Source organism: Nannobrachium achirus (genome assembly GCF_963921795.1).
Source record: "Nannobrachium achirus genome assembly, chromosome: 18".
NCBI classification, from domain to species: domain Eukaryota; kingdom Metazoa; phylum Chordata; class Actinopteri; order Myctophiformes; family Myctophidae; genus Nannobrachium; species Nannobrachium achirus.
Genome location: NC_137825.1, coordinates 46,833,855 through 46,857,592, shown reverse-complemented (window position 1 = coordinate 46,857,592; position 23,738 = coordinate 46,833,855). Strand labels below are relative to the sequence as shown.

Genomic DNA, 23,738 nt, shown 5'->3' with positions numbered 1-23,738 from the left:
AGTATATTTTATGCCCATACATGGAGATCCCTATCTGAACCACACACACAGATATGGGCCATGGGTCCTAGGACATATACAGTATAATAGTGCTAGTTCAACCGATATATCATAACTAGGAGTAAAATTGCTTACACTTCACGTGTCGCTCTGAATAGTTAGGTTGCACTGCACAGGTTGGTGTCACGTTATACCCCCCCTGGAGAATCAATAGCCAAAAACAATGCATAGCCAAATATTTTTCCAAGACCTTCCAGGACCATTGATAAAAAATAAAATGTACCCGACCAGGGTACATTTGCGATATCATCGTTTATCTGATAAAAAACACTCACGATAATCGTATCGTGGAGATTTAATTTATCGTGATATCGTCCTCCGTCATGCACTGGGATCAATTCACCTTTTATTTGCTGAGCTGCATATCCGGTACCACTTAAACCCTCTATAATTGGTAAAAAGGTACTTATAATATACATACTTGATAGTCATTTTTTCACTCTATCAAATGTCTTTGCCCAGAAAACGGCTATTTTTTGGCAAATGTTCCGCCCCAGGATAATGGATTTTTATTATCGTGATAATATCGTAAATCGCGATTTCTTTGATCACAATAATCGTTATATGACACTTTCACATCGTCCCATCCCTATACCTGACTACAAAGGATTTCACAGAAAAGAAAGCAGAACAGACGGCTGGAGAGGACATGATGTCCACGTTGACATCATGAGCGAGCGTCCTCACCTTGAAGAAGAGCGGTCTGAAGGTCACCTCGGACAGCTTCATCACCATGGCGATGAGACAGTCGATGACGTTGCCCTCCACCTCCTGGGTCTTGTCCAGGTCACCCTATCAGAGGCAGCAGAGAGCCATGAGGTCACACAGCATAATCGTCTAATCGCAATTATTTGACATAATCAAACAATAAGCAATTGTTGTCGTCATAATCATCATAATCGTTTTCATGTTGAAAAGTGTTCATATATTTTCAAATATTTTCAAAAATAGTGGAAATAGCCGATCTAGAAGCTCACAGCGTGTTGCGATGCGACGCATTGTGAGCTTGTAGATCGTCTATTTCCACTATCAATGTCCTTTTTTAACTCTTCTAGTGCCTAGCCCGAACTAGTTCGGCTCCATTTGTCGGCTAGCGACGCAATTCGGAGTGCCGATCCCGAACTAGTGCGGCTCATTTTGTCGGCAAGCGTCGGCTTGCTTTGGTCCTTACCGTGAGCTGATTGTTGAAAACGTAGGTGGTCCGAGGTCGTCCTACGTTTACTAACGTTTATTCAATGTACCGGTAATCCAATGCAGATGGCCAACTTTGAAGCCCATTTTCTCTGAATCTATGCTTTTCTGGAAGAGGACAGCCTTTATTCGCGGCAAAATAGCAGAAAAATGTGCTTCTAACAATAACATTAGCCTAGAGGTAATGGAAGTCAAGGCCTTCCGGCACATAGTGATGACACACACGAAAACCTTCGCACACGTCACGGCTGTGCAGGGCTTGCGCAGCTACAGCGCTGGTCTATGGGCCTTAGCCCGGCCATTGAGCAGGAGTTGGCTTGATAAAGTTGTCAAATACGTCAGTGAACTTCAAAGCCTTCAAGCCAAACAGAAATGTAATTTCACAATTAAACCATTAATGTAAAATGTCATGTTGTGAAAGCCCTACAGAGAGAGAGAGACAGACGGACGGACGGACGGACGGACGGATGGACATACCTGGCAGTGCTTGGCTCTGAAGTCCAGAGCAGTGAGGAAGAAGGAGGTGAGCTCTGATTGGTTGGCGGAGAGTTGCTCCCTGTCCATGTGAGCGATGTGGTCTTTCAGGACCCTCATCAGAGGACCCAGGTGATCCTGACACACACACACACACACACACACACACACACACACACGCACACGCACACGCACACGCACACGCACACGCACACGCACACACACACACACACACACACTTTTAACCGCTGCTAAACATGTCCAGGAATGTGATAAGGACTAGAAAAGATGCAATTGGAAATTGCAAGTGTGGTTGACAACGTGACTATATTCTGCAGCAAGCTAACTGTCATGTGACGCTCAACCAATACTCCAGCTAACACCACTCCCAAATGTTTTTAAAAGTTTATCTAGTGGTGAAAATAACGTTTCCTCAGGACTACAGTACGTTGCCCTGTCGGGAAACCACACTAATTTAGGGATGGGACGATATGAAAATGTCATATCATGATTAATGTGACAAAATAAATCACATCATATTTACGATATCATCACGATAATCAAAATCCATTATCCTGGGGCGGAAAATTTTTTTGCGACGCGTTGTGAGCTTGTAGATCTGCAATTTTTTGGCAAAGGCATTTGATAAGAGTGAAAAAAGACTGTATCAAGTACGTATATTATAAGTACCTTTTACCAATTATAGAGGGTTTCAGTGGTACCGGATATGCAGCTCGACAAATAAAAGGTGAATTGATCCCAGTGCATGACGGAGGACGATATCACGATAAATTAAATCTCCACGATACGATTATCGTGAGTGTTTTTTATCACGATAAACGATAATATCGCGTATCGTCCCATCCCTACACTAATTATGGGGCAGTGGCCCCTTTATCATGTCCAGGGACGTTTTACCTGGTTACCATGGTTACCAGGTAAACAGGCACTGCTGCGGCCGCTGGTGAGCGAAAACACTACATATCCCATGATGCAACTCGGCCGCCAGCATCAGGCAGCGTCTAATCTCCATAGGCTCCTATTCATTGCTGCTGCAAAGAAACAGCTCATCTCAGAATACTTCCAAATATGCAGAGAACCACTTTTTTTCACGGCGACACTGGGCCGTGAGGATCGGCCGCTGTTAGGATTTGTCATTTCCATGTGAAAATAAACATACTTGGCCGCCGTTACAGACCGTGAATTTCCACAAAGTGGACTCGATCGTGGCTTCCGGGGCTCTTCAAAATAAAGCGCAAGTCAATGATAGTTACATTCCAAGAGTTAATATACAGTTTACTGCACTTCCCATTTCATAATGGCTGCTTCGAACTGAAGGCGATTCTAATGTTTTTAGTTGTTCTAAGTGGCCTAGAAGTGGCCTAGAATTATTGAATGCTTTAACTATTGAAAAATAGCAGACATACACGCTTGTAGACCTGTTCTTTTTGAAAAAGTCGTGAACATGTGTGCAAATCTTTGAATATATGTATTTTTAAAGCGAACATTTGTAACTGAAATGTTGCTTCTGGGTGGTCCCTGGAACTAAATATTTTGAGTTGGGGGTCCGTGGCCAAATACATAAACAAGGATTCAAAAGACACTTATAGAATCGGGTCAAAATCAGATCAAAATTCTAATTTCCACGATTTTTCAAAAATAGTAGATCTACAAGCTCACAGCGCGGCACTCGGTGCCGCGCTGTGAGCTTGTAGATCTGCTATTTTTCAATAGTTAAAAGCATAAAATAATAATACGCAATAATGCGTACCCAGTCTAAATGGGTCAAATAAAGACCTTTAAATAAATGTAAATTCACCTGCTTGTTGGCGACCAGGTCGCTGTAACACCTGGTGAGGGTGGGCAGCAGGACCCTGGGGGGCACCTTGGTGGCCAGGGTCTCTCTGAGTGAGGCCAGGCGGGCAGACAGCTGGGTGGAGGTGGAGGTGGAGGAGGTGGTGCTCTCAGACAGGTGGGTCAGACGGCACACCTGATGGAGAGAACGATAATCAACTTGACATCATATTGCATCTTTCATTGCGGTAGTTATGGGTCAAATTGAGTGTGTTTTTGTAAATGAACACGTCTTAGCTGGTTACTAGGGGTGTAACGATATAGTAACGAAAATCTATTTTAATTTGCAATGATCTACTATATCGTTTGCAAAAGCAAAATATCGTACCGTTTTGGCTTTGTATCGTATCGTTTTAAAATGCGGTAATCGGTATCAAATCGTTTTGCAATGCAAATAATTGATTGTATGTATTTGTGCCTTGGGGGGTGGCGTAGTTCTGCCCGTTGTGTGTGCAGATGCACCCCAGCCTCCGAGATCCTGGACAGGGCCGAAAGTGCTTTGAAATTCTTGCCGGAAGGGGGGTTCCTAAAATCATTTGTTTTCTCACTCAACAGTAAACAAACCAGTGGGTATCTGCACATTTCTAAAGTGACAATTTGAGGACTTTTTAATAACTCTAAAATGACAAGTTAAACATTGGCCAAACTGTCAAATAATAGAGGCAGAAATTGTGAAAGTAGCAGATCTACATGCTCACCACACCTCGCGTTGCAAGGTGTTGTGAGCATGTAGATCTGCCATTTTCACAATAGTGTTATACAAAATGTAATGCCTCAACTCTTAGTGCCCGTCAGGGTGGGGGGTCCCCCAGTTAAAATATGATTATTTTGGGAGTCGCGGCCTGAAAAGGTTGAGAACCATTGCTGTAGGTTACCTGCAGTGTTGTCTTATGCAGATAGGGGCTGATGAAGTGGGGCAGGGTCTCCACCAGCCGCTGCAGGGCGGTCACTGCACTCAGCAGGTAGATCTCACTGGACACCAGGTCCTCCCTGTCCTTCAGGGTCTGGAGCACCGCTGGCATCAGCCTGGAAGGAGAGACGGAGAGAGACACTGTCATGTATGACAGGGGTTCTCTACTTGTGGGTCGGGACCCCAAGGGGGGGCCCCAAATTATTTTGAGGGGTCCCCAGATGATCAGTTTAACATGAAACATTGTTTTCTCACTCAACAGTAAACAAACCAACATAAAGTTAATTTGAGTACTTGCCGATACCGAATACCGATGGCGCTCCAAAATAAAATGCTTTAAATAATTATGTTGTCATGCCTAGAGTGAGAGAAGGTGAAAACACTGTTCATTAGTTGAACTAACACACAAACAACTGTGTCTTAGGACATATCAAAATGTTGTTACCAACATATTAATGAAACAAAATGGTATCTGGCGCTGCCGTGAGCAATATCGGACAAGTACGAGTACAGCAAAATAGGCCGGTATCGGGGCGAGTACTGATACTGCGAGTACCGATATCGCATCCCTACTTTTAAATAATACTGTACCTCTAAAATGACAAATTAAACATTGGCCAAAATGTTAAATATTAGAGGCAGAAATTCTGAAAATAGCAGATCTACATGCTCACAACGCCTCGCTTTGCGAGGCGTTGCGAGGCGTTGTGAGCATGTACATCTGCTATTTTCACAATAAAACCGTGTCATAAAAATGTAATGCCTCAACTCTTAGTGCTCGTCAGGGTGGGGGTTCCCAGAAGTGCTCATCAGGGTGGGAGTTCCCAGATGTCCTTCTCTTTTTGGGGGTCCCCAGTTAAAATATGATTTTTTTTGGGGTCATGGCCTGAAAAGGTTGAGAACCACGGATGTACTGTACGTACTTGGGTAGCTGCGGGATGGCGAGGGCCTTGAGCGTGCCGACCGCCTCGGCCACGCAGAGCAGCGCGCTGCCCAGCACGTTCTTCTCCTCGTCCTGGGCGCCCGCCACCAGCGCCACGGCGCGCCCCAGCACCGGCACGAACGCCGCCGGGTGCTCGGCGCCAAAGTTGCGGCAGAGCAGCTTGAGGCTGTAGAGCGCCGTCTGCCGGTTGACGGCCTGGTCCTCCCGCTCCCGATCCTCCTCCTCCGATAACGACTTCTCCTCCGCCGCCTTGCCGCGACCCTTACCCACGATGCCCAGCAGGTCGCCGGTCAGTTGGAGGAGAACGGTGACCTGTGGACGGAGGCAAGGTGGGTAACAGTCAATAGAGCAGGGGTTTTCAAAGTGGGTGACGGGGCACCCTGGGGTGCCGTGACGGCAGTCCAGGGGTGCCGCGAGACAATTTGATAATATTTGGAATTTATTTGGACACTTGAAAAAATATTTTGTATCATTTTAAACTACTAAATTATTTTCATGGCTATTATCTCAACGTTTTCCTCGCAACATAATCACTAAAATATAGTCACTGTCCAAACCTTGTATCTTCACGTTTCAAATGTGAAGTCTTTTGGTAAAGCAAAGCCCTGCTTCATCATACAAGACCGTCGCACAAAACTAGTGAAAACAGCCGATCTACAAGCACACAACTGTGCTTGTTTATCTGCTGTTTTCACTAGTTTAGTACATTTTTTAGATGATAAATACCAAACGAACGGTTTTGGACATACAAGGCTTGCAGATCTACAAGCACACAACGCCGAGGCGTTGTGTGCTTGTAGATCGGCTGTTTTCACTAGTTTAAATCATAGTTTTTATCATTTTTTAAATGATAAATACAATACTGGCTTTCAAGCAGTTTCAAGGGGCACACTTGACCCTTCTCAGGGGCACACCAAAGGTCCCCAGGCACAGTGGTTGAGAAACACTGCCCTAGTGTGTGTACCTGTTTCTCCTCCCAGCGTGTCCTGTGCTGTAGTTTATTGTTCAGCAGGTCCATGGCCTTCCTGCGCACCGATGGCAGCTCGTTACCCATCAGCCCCCGGATCACTGGGATGAAGGTGTCCGTCGGCAACAGGGCGTTCACCTGGGAGACAGAACGGCCGGGTCAAAGCGGTGGCGCTGTGAAGTGACCGGGTCTCTACTAAGACGCCAGCAACAAGAGATTTAACATGGACAATTATTCCTCGTTATTACCGAAAAGGTAGGACAGAACCGGTTGTATCCATATCCTAATTAAAACCACCAAAAGAATGACTTGTTGCATTACTCATTATGGCAATTCAGGCATTGACGCCAAGGCTTGCCCACCTGCCCCCGGCAGGTAAATAAAACTGTCGGGTAGGTGAAGTTTGCTTTCAGGTTGCCCGACCAGGCAAATGCTCATTTGAGAGGGGACGTAACCGTTTATAACACAAGATATCTGTCTAAACACCTGAACATGGCCAGCGCGCTCTGTCTTCTGGTCTGTGGAATGTAAAATAAGAGCACTGTTTACCTATAATGTGCTGTTTTTACTGTTGCTGGACTTAAAATATAGAATAACAAGTGTGAAACCTGAATTTAAAATCTTACCTATCATTTTATAATGGACAATTAATTTTCGGGCAAGTGGGTATGACCTTTGGACAAGTAGAACATGACCTGTACTTGCCCGACGGGCAAGTGCTTCTGAGATCTTAGTGTCAATCCCTGCAATTCATTAACCGTTTAACTAATTTACTGCCAATCATGTCCTTCCACACACACAAGGCCCACACAGCCAAAAAACGTATTTTCACGCGTGTTATTCTTTTGTGTGTTTACACTAGATGGCGCTTTTTGCTAACGTGATCAAAAGATTTCTTTCACGTTTACTTCCTGTTCATTCCATTTGGGGAAATGCCTGTATCTCCTCCCCTCTGTTCTCCTCTGCCTATGTACAGACATGCTATATTTAACAGCCAAAATGGTCCAAATAAAACGGATATAAATTCTGTGAATAATTGAAAAGGTAAGGAAAAATGGGACATCGCTGGCAGAATGGGCCTTTTAGCAGGGTTTCTCAAACTGGGTGCCGTCACTGCCGTGGCACCTTAAGGTGCCGTGAAACAAGTCCAAGGGTGCAGAGGAATACTTTGATCATATCGGAGTTTGTAAAACGGACCTGAATTGTGCACTTTTTTAATTGTGCACTTTCTTTTTCATTCTGCACCATATCTCTTATATATTTTTGGCGAATGTTTCTCCTCAGACTGGGGAGGCTTGGGTTTAACATCAAGAATAAAGTCCTTTTTGATCTGTCCTTTGATGGAAACAGTTTTTCTCTTATTAAGTTTTCCGCGTCACATTCTGTATCTTAGGGTGAATGTAAGGTGCTATAAAGCAGGTGTTTTCAAAGTAGGTGACGGGGCACCCTGGGGTGCCGTGACGGCAGTCCAGGGGTGCCGCAAGATAATGTGATAATATTTGGAATTTATTTGGCCACTTGGACACAAAAATATTTAACATCATTTTAAATTTGAAGTACAAAGTTATTTTCAGTCAGTTCTAACCAAAATGGCTATTATCTCAACATTTTCTTCGTAACATAGGCTAATCACAAAAATATCGTCACTGTCGGGCAGAAACCTTGTATCTCCAAGTTTCAAATGTGTGCGTCTTTTGGTAAAGCAAAGCCTTGCATCATACAAGACTTTCGCACAAAACTAGTGAAAACAGCCGATCTACAAGCACACATTGTAGATCTGCCGTTTTCACTAGTTTAGTACATTTTATAGATGATAAATACAACAAAACAAACGGTTTTAGACATACAAGGTTTCCACCCGACAACGGCGATATGCTATAAATATAAGGTGCTGGGAGTGAAAACTATAATTTAGGGATGCTTCGGATTAAAAAAAAATATATTTATGGGGTGCCCTGAGACAAAAAAGTTTGGGAACCCCTGCTATAAAGCAACAATGGAATTCAGGGGTGCCGTGGATGAAAAAGGTTGTTCACAGGGGTTCCCCTGAGCCAAAGATGTTTGAGAACCACTGCTGTATAAAGTGTTGCAGTACCTTGTCCAGAGCATCGTAGGCCTTGGTGAGCAGAGCTCTCCAGAACTTGGCGGTGGGTTTGTCTGCGTTCTCCTCCACACAGCGAGCAACACTGTGGATGTAGCGCAGGATCTCCTCCAGAAGGCTAAACGCAACGTAGAGTCGTTATTATTAGCGGAAACAAAAAAGTTAACGGTTCAAAGCAAGAGTTTGAACCAGTGTTCATTTTGTCGACTAAGACTAAAAGACTACAAGATTGTGATATTTTGTCGATGAGACTAGACTAGACTAAAACAATTTCAGAAGAGTAAGACAGGACTAAGACAATTATTTGTGTTATTCAAAAGACTAAGACTAAATCTAAGTCGAAGACTAATGGCTGTAAAAATTAACACTGGTATGTAACTGCAATGAAATTAAAGCCAAATACATATTTTATGTATGGTTTACCAAGTAACAGGCAGTAGAAGACAATGACTTGCTCAGAGTTATGTGGTTACATTTAGCCCAAAAGACAGCCTAAAAAAACAAAGACTAATAGACTAAGACTAAAATATTTTGATATTTAGTCGACTAAGACTAGACTAGACAAAAACAATTCCAGAAGACTAAGACAGGACTAAGACTAAATGGTGTGTTATTCAAAAGACTAAGACTAAATCCAAAAATTTGCTGAAAAAAAGTGTTGATTCTGTCGAATTTTCCGTTGACTACCCTTTTTCACTGGCAAAAATGAAATAAGAACTGAATAAAAACTAAGCTATGATGACTAAAAGTGGGGAAGAGATCCAGTAGAACTAAAAGACAAGTCATTTTATTTTTGGTTGCGTTCTGAAAAAAGCAGATCTACAAGTTCACAACATGTTGCAGCTCGATGTGTTGCGAGCTTGTAGACAATCAGGCATTACGACGCCATCAAGGCCTGCCAAAATACATTTTTGTTGACAAAATCAACTATAGATTTAGAGGACTAAAATCATATGTAATAAATAAAATAATAATAATAATAAATCAGATGACTAAAATGTGACTTAAACTAAAGTTTAATTCAAAAGACTATGACAATAAATAAATAAAATAAATCCTGTCAAAATCAACACTGATTTGAACCACAGTTCACCTCTGTTGTAGCTGCTGTAGAGACTCCTCTACGGCGTCACCATCATCTGCAACCTGTGATGACAGATAAGAAGGGAATATTGTCAGAAATAGTGTCATATCCTGGAATTAAATTCCTTACCAAAAAATGTCTTCACCAATGTGTTTGTAAAGGTGTCTAGTAAGTAGTAACACATTCCACAAAGACTGAGATTCAGTTTCCCTAGGAAAATCCCTGACAGCTGCTGAAAGTTGGAGTCCCATTAAATTAACTATACAGGTTAAAACACACCAAAATAAATATGCTTTAAGTAGCATGTGAGGGGTCAAACTAGGGGTTTTTAATGATTCTGAATCCATTGCAGATCTACAAGCTCACAACGCGTCGCGATGCGACGCGTTGTGAGCTTGTAGATTGGCTATTTCCACTATTTCTGAAAATGTATGAACATGTTTTAACATTCACGATTATGACAATTATGACAAACTAATTGCGATTAGACGATTATGTAATAATTTTATAAACCATTCACTCAGTTTGAAACAGTCTGTAGTAGAGCTGTGAAAGAATATTCTATATTCAAATATTCGTTCGAATGTTAACAATAAAAGAATATTCGAAAGTAAAAAATTGAGCTTCGAATTAATTTATATTTAATTAAAACAAATCTGCCGCACTTCTCGCGAGATTCTGGGCGCATGTAACGTTAAAAGGTGGCTGGTCTCGCGAGGCAGAAGTCTCCATTCGCCGCTGCAAAAGTGGGCTGATCTACAAGTCCACAATGCGTCGCTGATCCAATACGTAGTGGGCTTGTAGATTAAGGGTGCATGTTTAGCGACACATATACAGCGAAGAATAAACCTCCACCTTAACTTTCCCTTCACACTGACCGTCCGCCTCGCAGTGCACACACAGTGCTTTCACTGCTTTGCCTCCGAGTCAAACTTGCTCACGTTTAATCACACAATGTAACTTTAATTGATTCAGAATGATAACGAGTCAAGCTGAAACGGGCGACAAATTTGGTAGTGACGGGAAGGCAGACTGTTTACGAGACTTCCCCACCGAAAAAACACAATGTAAAGCATGGATTTCTTCTCTCACCGAGTCTCCCCGCACGCAGCCACGGTCACGGTAAGACTCCCTCCGTCACACTACTCTTGTTTTGTAGACTACCTGTTCCATTTCCAACTTCCATCACAGCTGCTGTAACGCTTCGCAAGTTCGCATAGACGATGCGATGCTGCTCTGCGCTTTTACCAACGCCAGGCACGTGCACACAGACATCAAACGGGGCTTGAGCCCCTGCCCTTTTAAGAGAGAATTGTCCACCAAAGGGCCCTTTTAGAAATGTCAGCCCCTGCCTCTCTTAACTCATTGAGTGCCTATCCCGAATTAGTTCGGGATATATGATCGTATCACAGGGTGCCTATCCCGAACAAGTTCGGGATATAAAAAAAAAAAAAAAAAAAAAAAAAAATTTTTTTTTGAAAAAAATTTTTTTGATTTTTTTTTTTTTTTTTTGGACCCCATCAAATCTGGTGAACATGATTTCAATCGCGATTTTGCATGTTCCACCCCCATACAACCCCATCTAACATACAGGGCAGCCATGTTTGTTTACATAACATGTAAAACATAATGGCGATTATCTCAAGAATGCCTGAACGGATTTCCAATCGGATTTTTTTGTTTGAAAGCTGTGAACAAACTGCACAAATCCACTCCAATGCAATCCAGGATTGCATTGGATTTTTCAGAGCTCATTCTTCTCTGTTTTTTTCCCATGCATGAGGTGTGCAAGGTTTAATCATGGCTAAGTTGACGAAAATAAGGCTTCTAAAATGCTTGGTAGCCAATAGCTAACTTCAAGCTAACTTCATCCTCTTCCTGTACATGCAGTCATGCACAAAGGAAAGTGTTCAGGCAAGTCATGGCTGCAGGGCTTCTGCATATACCAGCATATCTCTATGGGATTTTCTCTGGCCACTGGGCGCCCTCTAGTGGTGAAAGGGGTGGCACTAAATGAGTTAACATTCTCTGCACGTCCCTGACCAACGCGGACCTGCACGACCACCAGTAAAGCGATAGAAGCGACTGTCTAGAATAAACAGCTTCAGGTTTGGGGGGTCGCGAACGTCGCCTAATACAGGTCTATTGATATGCAAATAGGCTCTTTTCTTTGTTAACGCGCGACCCAAGAAAACGGCAACAATGGCTGTATTGGTGTGAATATAACATGTAAAAAAAAGAAGAAGCTCCGAATTGCAAATGCTTCGAATTTCTCTACTTATTCGAATATTCGAATTTATTCGAATCAACGGTGGATTTTAGACCGAATATTCGAATGCCATTTTTGGCAAATTTTGACAGGCCTAGTCTGTAGGCAGGTTTGGCAGCGAGAGAAATACATTACTGAGCAGGTGCCCTGGCCTACCTTCTCTATGAAGCTAGCAGAGGAGAGGAGCTGGGCCATGAAGGAGACGGAGAGGAACTTGAAGTGTCTGAGCTCCTTGCTGCTGTGGGCCTCAGGGCTGAAGATCAGCTCCTCCAGGCTCTCCTCCACCTTCTGAGGAGCTCCACGGCGGCCCGCTGCCGCCTTCACCGGAGCTGCACCCAGGAATGACCATAGTAAAATATACAGGGAAAGAGTTACCGTAAGCCTGATGTGTACCTCATTGGGTGTTAATAGAGGTAATCGGTTATAAAACAAATATAGTCTGGAGAATATTTTTTGTTTATACTTGTCTGACTTTATTCCAATCAACCATCTCTCTTTTCACTCCTATACTAGTAAGACACCTGAGGGTGGAATGCGACCTCAGGGTGACATGCGACCTCGCCCTAAAGGGCGAGGCCGCGCCAATTCTTGACTATCTGGCCAACCACAGCGTTTCTCTGACGATTCTAGTTGTTGTTGGGAGTTTGTTCATGTTTTTGTGAGGGTATCAACCCTAGGAGACACGGGGAGAACATGCAAACTCCACACAGAAAGGCCCTATCGCCAACCCCACCTAGGGTGTGAGCGATAGGGCCTAAACATGGAGATGTGGAGAACACTATGGAGATAGTCCAGTCCATCATGTCATATGGGACTACCGTCATAGACAGTAGCCATTGTTAGGCCGGAGTCAATGGCTGTCTGTCTGACTGTCTGTACAGGAAGTGATGTCACATGACATACTTTTAATGCCCATATATGAGTCATTCTGTACCACATCTCCATTTTTAGGCCAAACAGGTTCTCTCCATTTCTCCATGTATAGGTCCAAATGCCCAACGTCGAGCTTGACAAGGAGCGAACCTTGTCAAGCTCTTACTAGTATAGGCAGTATATGTTGTCACTGTCGGGTAGAAACCTCATATCTCCAAGTTTCAAATATCTATGTTTTTCATAAAGTAGCCTAAAGCCCTGCTTCATCAGGGTCGCACAAAACTAGTGAAAATAGCAGATCTACAAGCACACATCGCCTCGCGGTGCGAGGCCGATTTGAAAAGTATGGATTGCAGTGATAATGTTTCATGGATGGGATCAGCGCGTATCTTGGTATAGACACTTCACAACCAGTCAATGAGCTCCATCAGAGCCCTTGTCTGGCAGGGATAACTATTCAAGGCTATCATCATTTCCTCATCCTTGAGACAGTAGGATTTGGACCAGGCTGGGTATACATAGGTCGCTGCAGAACCTCATCCACCCTTTGGTATCTTTATCCTCCTCCTCCTTTTTTTTCTTTTTTATTCTTCTCTTTTTTTGTCTTTCTTAGTCTTGTGTATCCTTCTCTTTTGGCTACTGTCTATGACGGTAGTCCCATATGACATGATGGACTGGACTATCTCCATATATAGTGTTATCCACATTTCGTGACATTTCCTGACATCACACTGACATCACTCCCGTACAGAAGGAAGGTTACGGAAGGAAGGAAGGAAGGAAGGAAGGTCACTCAAGCGACACGGTTTTTCAGAGTATATGCGACCTTCGGTCGCAATCAATTGTATTTTGCCACGCTACTCCTCCCACAGTTTTGGTAGCACGCCCTTGGGCCATATTATATGTCAAATTGACCAGCTTCATCGGGAATCGAGATAGATAGATAGATAGATAGATAGATAGATAGATAGATAGATAGATACCTTTATTATCCCAAGGGGGAAATTCAGTTGTCCAGTAGTAGCACAGCAGTATACAGTTATTTACAAAGTTACAGAGACGTAAGAAAAGATAGATAAGAGGGAAAAAAACAAAAACAAAGACAAGAGCAGTACAGTACCAATAAAGAGAAGGTGCATCAATAGAGGGTGCTAGTTAGTGCAAACAAGTATCTCACTGTCATTGTTAAACAAAGCAAAAATACTCAGAAACTACCAACACAACCTAATAGTGCAATGTCAAAAATCAGTGCGAAAAAAGGAGAAACTAGGAAGCGTGTCACCGCAAGACGCACATGAGCACTCTTCCTGGAAGGTCCTTAGAGGTCAAAGTCAATACAGCAATAGTTCCTTAGAGGTCAAAGTCAATACAGCAATGGTTCCGTCAGTCTAAGTTAGGAAGGGAGACCTTTTCAAGCGTCCGTTATGTGTCTCGTTGTACAGCTTAAGGGCAGCCGGTACAAAAGATTTTCCTAATCTCTCACATCTCCGTCCTGGGTAGGTAAAGCGGTCGTTTCCTCTCTTACTCCAGTAACTGGTGATCTCTAGATGGAGGGGGTGGGAGGAGTTCTCCAAGATGGAATCTAGCTTCCTCGCAGTGCGCACCCTGGTTACTTCCTCCACCCCCTGCAGAGAGGACCCAACGACAGAGCCTGCTTTCTTCACCAGTCTGTTTAGGTTAAACGTGTCACCTGCTCTGTTGTTGCCACCCCAGCATGTTATACCAAAAAAGAGGACACTTGCCATGACAGACTGATAGAAAGTGATGTACGACGAATACATGAATCGTATTTTTAAATGTCAATATTCGTTGACATTAAAAAATATAAATATAAAACAAATCAAATAAAAAGATGAATCGAAAAAGTAACTGATAGCATAATCAGTGAGAAAATAATCAATAGTTTGCTGCCCTACACTCCGTTTTTTTTTTTTGTGCTGGAAATGGCTGATCTACAAGCTCACAAGGAGGCATGGTGACATGAAAAGACAGCGTCTCACCGTGGTCTTTGTCCTGGGGGAGCTGCATGAGGTAGTGCAGGACTTGGATGAGAGCGGTCAGCTGGTCTGACACCGAAAACTCACAGCACAGAGAGATCCAGAACTCCACGTCCCTCTCCAGAGCAGCATCCTGAGCACGCACACGCACACACACACACCACCACACACACACACACACACACACACACACACACACACACACACACACACACACACACACACAAACACACTTTCAATTATATTCAATAACAGTTCTGCTTACTTGGTTAATAGCATGTTTCTTTAAAAGCAGAATCAATAATAGGCCTATTTAATTTAGGCTAAATTATTTGGAGGAGAAGAGAGAAACAAGAAATGTAACGGTGGCTGCTAGATCTGTTTATTAAAAGCGACTTTAGGATTGTTTTTTCAAATTTGTAAAAATCTGGGGTCCTTGCTCTTGGCATGACAATGTCTTTCCTTTTTCCTTTCAAACACAAATTGCTTCTGGGGGTCCATGGCACAAAATATTTCCGATGGGGGTGTTGAGGCAGACAACCTCTAAAACTCTCTCTCATAGAAGGACAGGGTTATCCATGAGGCCCAACAGGGGTCCGTGGTCAAATAAATGTATCCTTGACACAAAAAAAGGTTAAGAGCCACTGGTTTAAAGGAGTAGTTCACCCCCCAAATGACCAATGACCAATGGGGGTAAATTTACTATAATATTTTTTTTGTCTTAGGAGTGCAACAAATACAAAAAAAGTATTATTGAACCCAAGTCTCCATGGTGTGAGTAATCAATAGAAAAAAAGTCATTTTGGGGGTGAACTACTCCTTTAATGACTACACATGCTGTAGAGCAGTGGTTCTCAACTTTTTCAGGCCGCGACACGCCAAATAATCAGATTTTAACTGGGAACCCCCCACCCTGACGAGCACTAAGAGTTGAGACATTACATTTTGTACACGGTTCTGTTGTGAAAATAGCCGATCTCGCGTTGCGAGCATGTAGATCTGCTATTTTCACACTTTCCGCATCTAATATTTGACAATTTGGCCAATGTTTAATTTGTCATTTTAGAGATATTAAAAGTCCTGAAATTGTCACTTTAGAAATGTGCAGATGCCCTCTATACAAACCGCTCTTAAACACTTTCTAAGCCTGAACGCACATATACGCATTATTGCGCAACAGTGGCGCAGCCTGATCGCACATATACGCACTAGGTGATTAAAAACGAAATAAATGATAATGATAAAAAAAAAAAATATCTGCACACCATTTATATCACCAGATCGGCTTACCCAACATATCGGCACACCCCATCTGCTGGAGAGGAGGCGGGGGGGACGCTGAGCGGGGGATGGGCGTGTTTTTCTCCTTGAGTTACTGTCTGGATGTAGCCTTTAGCTTAGCAACACTGACGGAGCGGATCGCAACGAAAATGCATGGATTTACAGTTCATACGGAGATCATTGATTGTGCCCACATTGACGTGCACGAAACGCGCACGCGAAGCGTCCCGGGGGGGGGGGAGAAGCCTCCGCCAAATGCCCACTATATCTCAATGGGAAGCGAGACTATTCACTGGTGAGTAAACATTAGCTGACAAAAACAAAACAAAAACAGAAACGTGGGATGTGGGGCTGTGCTGATGGCCTGAATGAATGAATGCACTCTAGATCATAATACAATAATAAAAATTCCCGGATAATCTGCAGACAAGCCATTTTAGCGGAGACTGTGAAAGAGTTAAACATTGTTGATTTAATGGGAAAACAATGTTGCACATTAAGTTAATCATCTTGGGACCCCCTGGGGGTCCCGACCCACAGGTTGAGAACCACTGCTGTGGAGAACACAGCTGTTCGCCTCACAAGTGTGTCTCAGTGTTTCTCAGCGTGTTAAATATTGTGAGGCAAAAAGATACCGCTGCTTATCTTTAACCTCCCAAACACCTGCGTTCACCCGCGTATATCCTAACACCACACACAGCTTATTGTTATCATCTTGACCTTGGCTGCACACAGGGGCGTCAATTGGGCATGGCAGGGGTATGCAGCTGCCATACCCTGGGTCCAGGGGGGAAAACAAAAGTTACTTTTAAGTATGAATCCATGAATGTCTCGTTGTCTATCTGTGCTGCTTATTATGTTGTTAAATTACAGTAAAATAACTACAAACGCAACATTTTACAAAATGGTCACTTTAACAAGTAAAGGTATTATAATTATATTCTCCACACTTGTATTCTCCCCATCTTGACAGAAAGGTATATTCCCAAGTTCCGCAGGTCAGCTGCACAGGTGCAATGCATTATTGTTAATTGTGGCACGTTTACTGACATGCCAAGTTTAGCTGCACTTGAAGAGCCGTTCCAGGCTGCCATATCCAGCCCAAGAAACCATAGAAACAGGGGAAAAAAATAAAATGTACTTCTTAAAATAAATGTATCATGCCTGTTGCCAGTCATGTTGCCATACCTTAGCTTTTTCGGAACTAACGCCACTGGCTGCACAGTCGCCTCAGCAGAATGGAACTCTCAGGGTGAACGCAAAGATAATAGAGAACCAGACAAAGTCTTTTGACTGCAAAAGGCGACACATAAAGCCCGACATTAACAAGTGAACACTTTTCCATCAGACTACATTTGAGTTAAAGGAGAATCAACCAAACATAAAATGACTCTCTTCTCCACTAGTCCCTCCCTAACGTTTTAGTCTAGTTTTTATTTTGTTGACGGAATTGTCAATATATTTAGTAGGGGTGCAACAATACATGCGTCGATATCGAACCGTTCAATACGAGCGTGTACCGCAGGGGTTTTCAAAGTGGGTGACGGGGCACCCTGGGGTGCCGTCACGGCCCCGCTAAAATATGGCATAAATTTAAGGTGAAAATTATGAATATAATGTAGGGGTGCCTCGGATAAAATAATATTTATAGGGGTGCCCTGAGCCAAAAAGGTTTGGGAACCCCTGGTGTACCGAACCGAATTACCCTGTACCGAACAATACAATACCACTCCAGTCCACATCCGCATTCCCCTGGAACCCCCTCAAGGACTCCTAGGGGTCCGCAGAGCCCACTTAGAGAACCACTACCCTAGAGGTTGGGTACCGTATTGTTCAAAGTTAAAAAAAAAAAAAAGTATCGAACCGTGACACCAAAATATTGAACCGAACCGTGAATTCTTTTAACCGTTGCACCCTCAACACTTTGCAAGCCACGTGGAGCCCCTTAATATTAAAACCGGAATATACCGGACATCTGAGCAAGGATGTCTCAGCCGCGCCGTCTTTTACCGTACTGGGTCATTAAAAACGAAAATAAATGATTTTTATCTGAAAATCGGATAAAAAACGCAGTCGACAAACATTTTTCGTTGTAGTTCTAGTTGACGAAATCAACACTGGACGGGAACCATTTTTTTGTGTTTTTTTTACCCTCACCTTCTCGCTGGCGGCGGCGGCCGTCTGTGTGGCGTGCTGCTTGAAGAGCAGCAGCAGCAGCACCCACAGGAAGCGGGCGGGGCCCAGGGTGCCCACCAGCTCCGCCATGATGGGCAGGCGGCGGTGCTCGGGCACGTGGGGCAGGGCGTCCGTGAACACGTGCAGCATCTTGGCCACCACCGCCTCCATGTGCGCAGAGGACTCGCTGCCGCCCTCGTGGGCCTGGGAGGGGGATAGCGGAGAGTGAGAAATTAACACAGACAATTCAAATCAAACTTTATTTATATAGCATGTTTACAACAATAGACATTGACCAAAGTGCTGTACATGGAAGGCATCAATGAAAAATAAGCATGTACAGTGTACAACAATCACTGGACAGCATAAAAAAAAACATTATTAAACTTAGCACCAGTAAGACTCCCTAATCGGGAGATAAGCGACCGTCAGGTCGCATACACAAACTTTAGAAGGCAATGGTAACCAATCAGGGGGGAATATGGGAAATGGGACAGATCCATGTTGATGACATGACTTTAGAGATACTTTGTACCGCTTTGCAAGATCCTGGGGCAAAATGTGTAGGAGCAGTGTCCAAAAATGTGTCTTGCAAGAATCGGCCTCATGGTGGCGCTAGAAGAGGGCCATGTGAGAAATGAGGGGTGGAGGTTGTGGTTTGGCAGCCAAGGAGTGTTTGGCATGGATCGGGGCAACGGTGGCGGAGATATGAGTAGGGGAAAAGTGTGACGTGACGGACAGACTGACGGACAGCCGGTCGAGGTTTTGATAGTAACTGCGACCCTACATAACTTTAAAATTAATTCTAGAATAGACTCTGGGAGCCAGTGGCGATCAGCTAAAACCAGATTGACACTGCACAGTAACAGGCTAATTGAATAATCGATTCGATTACGATTAATCGATTAATTGTTGCAGCCCTAGTGTTGGGTAGAGAGGGGTTGTCGTGGTCTCACCTTGATGAGGGCAGGGATGACCGTCTGCACCGTCCTGTTGATGACCTGGAAGCTGTAGGCGTCGTCCAGACGCATGATGCCCGCTCCCATGAAGGTGAAGATGGGCATGATGTTGTGAAGGACCTTCTCCTGCAGACAAGAGGACAAGGATCGGAGAGTTTCAGTCATGCACAATGACCTTTAGAACAGCGGTTCTCAACCTGTGGGTCGGGACCCCCAGGGGATGGGTCCCCAAATTATTTTGGGGGTCCCCGGATGATTAACTTAATGTGCAATATTGTTTTCTCACTCAACAGTAAACACACCAACATAAAGTTCACGTGTATAGAGGGTATCTGCACATTTCTAAAGTGACAATTTTAGGACTTTTTAATACATATAAAATGACAAGTTAAACATTGGCCAAATTGTCAAATATTAGAGGCAGAAATTGCAGATCTACATGCTCACAACGCCTCGCATTGAGAGGCGTTGTGAGCATGTAGATCTGCTATTTTCACAGTAGAACTGTGTTATACAAAATGTAATGCCTCAACTCTTAGTGCCCGTCAGGGTGGGGGGTCCCCAGTTAAAACATGGTTATTTTGGGGGTTGCGGCCTGAAAAGGTTGAGAACCACTGCTTTAGAAGACACATTTCTTAAGAAATGTTAAGGTGGTGTTTGTATGATAATACTGGGTTCCCCCACACAAAATGAATGCTAAGATGCCCTGACCTTTTCCCATGCCCGGGGGACCCAAGGGTAGACAGATGTAAAGTCTATACACCATGGGAACCCAGAACACATGAGTAAATGTAACATCTTCAGGCAGCGTTGATTTTGACAGATCATTTTGATTGAGTTTTAGTCATAATCTTTTGGATACAATGTACAATTGTTTTAATCACATTTTAGTCATCTGAAAAGTTGTAGTAAATTAATTTTGGCAGGACTTGATGATGCCGTAATGGAAGATTCTAAAATGGCTAGTTCCATTCCTTGATTCTGATTGGCTGGTTTCCCTTTAATTGCTGTGGTATATGAGACTATAACCCACACCTTGAATCAGTTTATATCACACCTTGTAGTGAATTATTACTAGTTTTAATTGGTACATGTCTATGGTTTTTCATGTTGCCATATTGTAACCGTTTTAGAAAAGCAATAAGCCACACGAGGCATGTGCTTACCTGTATTTTATAACGGCTGAGAGGGTTGGAGACACTCGCCTTCGCCTCGTAACTCACCACGCCTCTCAGCCGTTATAAAATACCAGGTAACCACATGCCTCTTGTGGCTTATTGCTTCAATTTACACTTAGTTGCATGCTGAAAATAGCCGATCTACAAGCTCATTTCTCAGTGGGAAAAGCGAACTAGTCTGCGAACATTTTTCGTCATAGTTGTTTTTCAGTCGATGGAATGAAGACTGATTCCATGGGTATAGATCATACATGGGCAACTGGCGGCCCGGGGGCCACATCTGCCCCCCACCTTCACTTAATGCGGCCCGCAGGTTAATATCTGAATACTGAGATATTATTGATTTCAGCTGTTACAATTCCAAACATGCGAACAAGACCCGCTTTAATTACTTCAGTCTATATTAGTAGCTTAATGACTAGCACTAGTCTTTTTTATACACAATGTATTTGTATTCAAGTTCATAAAGTTAACTTTTCAGGATTACAATTCAAAAATAGCTAAAAAAGAATTCAGCATTCCAATTCAAAAATAGCAAAAAAATAGCCGATCTACAAGCTCAAAACGCGTCGCAGTGCGACGCGTTTTGAGCTTGTAGATCGGCTATTTTTGCAATTTTATTTTGACTATATGCATTGTGGCCCTCTGGAGTGAGAGTGAAAATATAGTGGCCCTCTCCATCATCAAAGTTGCCCACCACTGGTATAGATTGAGTGGATGTACACTACTCACAGGGAACATGCCCGCTCCGGCTCCCAGCAGCAGCAGAGCGTGGTGGTGGGTCTGGGGCATCTCGGACACGCGGACACACTGGACCACCAGTTCCACGTTGAACTGATCCTCGTGCAGCACGTCTGCACAGACAAGCACTCATGGTCACACAGCTAGAAACTAAATGGCATCGTATGCAGTCCCGCGCAAATATTGTGATTCACAATGTTAGCACAATGTTGGCGGTGGCTTGTAATCGTTTCTTTTCAAATGGGGAAAAAATGTGCATTTGATATCTAGCTTTAGCGCAGTTCATTTAGACACGGAAGGTAGTCACACCCAATACATTGCAAATGGTTAACTCTGAGCTGAAGTGTCTAAATGAATTATTCTAATATCAATGATCTATCTAACCATTTAAAAAGAAAATCCCTTTTTTTCCAGTTTAGTTTATTTGAGAATCAGGGCAATGAGGGCATACAATAAACTATAACTTGCTCGCATTTTATGAGAAACACCCAGAAAGAAAAGAAAGAGGTAAAGCAGTCATATAAATGCCCAGCATGATATCAAATATGGTTATTTTGGGGGGACCTCCATACCTGCAGCAATGGGTCCTCCGTCAGGGGAGACCTTCTGGCAGATGTTGAGCAGGCAGCTGAGCAGCAGCTGTCGGGTGTACTCTGTGTTGCTGTGCTCTGACGTGCACGGCTCCAGACTCCTGGACACAAAGCACGGACAACAGTCAGTCACTGTTATTGACTCATTGACTGCCAACATAGTTTTTTTTTTTTTACTTATGCCACCCTTTCTGAGAGATATTCACCAGTGGCGTCGGTTCAGCAAAAAGCTACGGTATGGCAACATATCACACTTATAGATTCGGGTCAAAATATACAATGACTTTTGACATTTTCATGAAAAAAAAAGCAGATCTACAAGCTCGCAAGCATGGCACTCATTGCCGTGATGTGAGCTTGGATATCTGCTATGTTTCAATAGTTAAAGCAAAACATTACACACAATAATGTGTACCCGATCTAAATGTTTTAAAATAGCGTTTACCTGGACAGCAGTGTGAACAGAGGCGGCACCAACAGGTGGGGTCTCTTCAGCTTCTTCTTGTGCTGCAGCAACTCCAGGATGAGTGTCACCCTCTGCCAGGACACGGCGCCCTCCTCTGGCAGGGAATCGCCACTGTCTGCAGCTTTCCTAAACAAAAGGAACGGACAATGAAATGGGGACTGCTCCATAGGTCGCACTCCCGTTGGGTCGAACAGCGTCGGCAGTTTAGATAATCACCAGCGAGAGTCGGCAGGTTAGATAATCACCCGTCACGGTTACTGAGGTTAGGTTTAGGGTTAGAGTTAGAGTTAGGCATAGTTTTACTGAGGTTAGGGTTTGGGTTAGAGTTTGGTGGTCGATCCAAAGGGTGTTCGACCTAATGACATGTTACCATTGAAATCAATATGACAAGGACTGTTCTAATTATGCTTCATTACACCCATTACAATTGACCGAATTCACGTTATGCAACTTCCTGGCGCTGACGTCACGGTAGAAGGGGAAAAACTACTAATATCCCATAGAGTTAACACAGAAATCTCAAATGTAATGCAATTTCCGAATAGTAATGTATAAAATACGGCTAGCATGATCAAGAACACAAGATAGTAAAAGGCACAAAGCGGTAAAATTTACTTTACCTTTCGAAATAATGATTTGTTGGCTTTAAGTCCAGCTATTTCTATGTTATTTTACCCTCCAAAGCTGACGTCAGCACCAGGAAGTTGCTGAGAAATTCGCTGAGTGCGCATGCGTGGGCGGGCTGTGAATAGGGTCTATATTACACATTATAATTTAACCTTTTAGTTCAACAGGTCACTTTTTAAAGTTTTAAAGCAATACCTGGTCAAAATACAAACATTTAAAAGACAAAAAGACATATCAGTTATTTGTCTTTTTGTCGCAAATGTTTCTTCGGTCACAATTTACTATGAGAAACGTCACAGCTTGTCTATAAAGCGAGCTCTCACCTCTGCAGCAGTTTGCTCCTGCGTGTCTGTTGGATGGTCACCGTCACTTTGGGTTTCTCCGGAGGACTGAGCTCGTTAGCAACCAGCCGTCCGTCCACCGCAATCTACACAGTCCCACGGGAAAGAAACAAACGTTCAACAAAACACGTCTGGTTGTAGTTAGGGTTGTTATGATTATGACATTTTACATGACGATTGATTCTCACTCAAATAATTGCGATTAACGATTTAATTGTGTTTTTGTCGTTGACAATTACATTTCTGTTTGGCTTGTAGGCTTTGAATTTGCACATGGCCGATATGACACATAACGTAAATATCTCTGCTGTCGGGCCGAAACCTCAGAAAAACTCAAAAATGTTCATTTTCTGGAAAATGAGCTCAAGTGGAGTTAGGAGTTTTTGACCAAAGGGCTTTTTTACTACTTTTCATTGGTTCAATATTATTTTAACCAACACACAGACGTAAAGGGTGCTCAATAGCGTATTTGCGATCCCAAATTGCGCTTCAAGGGCACATATTTATGAAAAAAAGAGAGGGCCAATCGGGCGGAGTTGGCTGGTTTGGCAGAAAGTGTGGAGTTAGGAGGTTTTGTCCCAAGCACTTTTTACTACTTTCCATTGGTTCAATATTATTTTAACCAGCACCCAGATGCAAAGGGAGTTCAATAGCCCT

The 23,738-nt window shown here is 43.3% G+C and overlaps 1 protein-coding gene across 2 annotated transcripts in view; it reads right to left on the bottom strand.

Annotated features, from left to right (window-relative positions):
• LOC308303332 (HEAT repeat-containing protein 1-like) overlaps positions 1-23,738 on the bottom strand; it is a gene marked incomplete at its 5' end in the record, with an annotated part of 77,314 nt that overhangs the window by 10,046 nt on the left and 43,530 nt on the right. For both annotated transcript variants that reach the window (XM_080747687.1, XM_080747688.1), the window contains 16 exons: positions 748-852; positions 1,729-1,863; positions 3,545-3,715; positions 4,455-4,605; positions 5,413-5,744; positions 6,397-6,537; positions 8,495-8,618; positions 9,594-9,646; positions 12,010-12,182; positions 14,727-14,856; positions 18,162-18,383; positions 19,136-19,264; positions 21,049-21,170; positions 21,630-21,748; positions 22,093-22,239; positions 23,064-23,167. In XM_080747687.1, the coding sequence (XP_080603813.1) occupies positions 748-852; positions 1,729-1,863; positions 3,545-3,715; positions 4,455-4,605; positions 5,413-5,744; positions 6,397-6,537; positions 8,495-8,618; positions 9,594-9,646; positions 12,010-12,182; positions 14,727-14,856; positions 18,162-18,383; positions 19,136-19,264; positions 21,049-21,170; positions 21,630-21,748; positions 22,093-22,239; positions 23,064-23,167 (2,358 nt within the window). The remainder of the gene's footprint in view (positions 1-747; positions 853-1,728; positions 1,864-3,544; positions 3,716-4,454; positions 4,606-5,412; positions 5,745-6,396; positions 6,538-8,494; positions 8,619-9,593; positions 9,647-12,009; positions 12,183-14,726; positions 14,857-18,161; positions 18,384-19,135; positions 19,265-21,048; positions 21,171-21,629; positions 21,749-22,092; positions 22,240-23,063; positions 23,168-23,738) is intronic.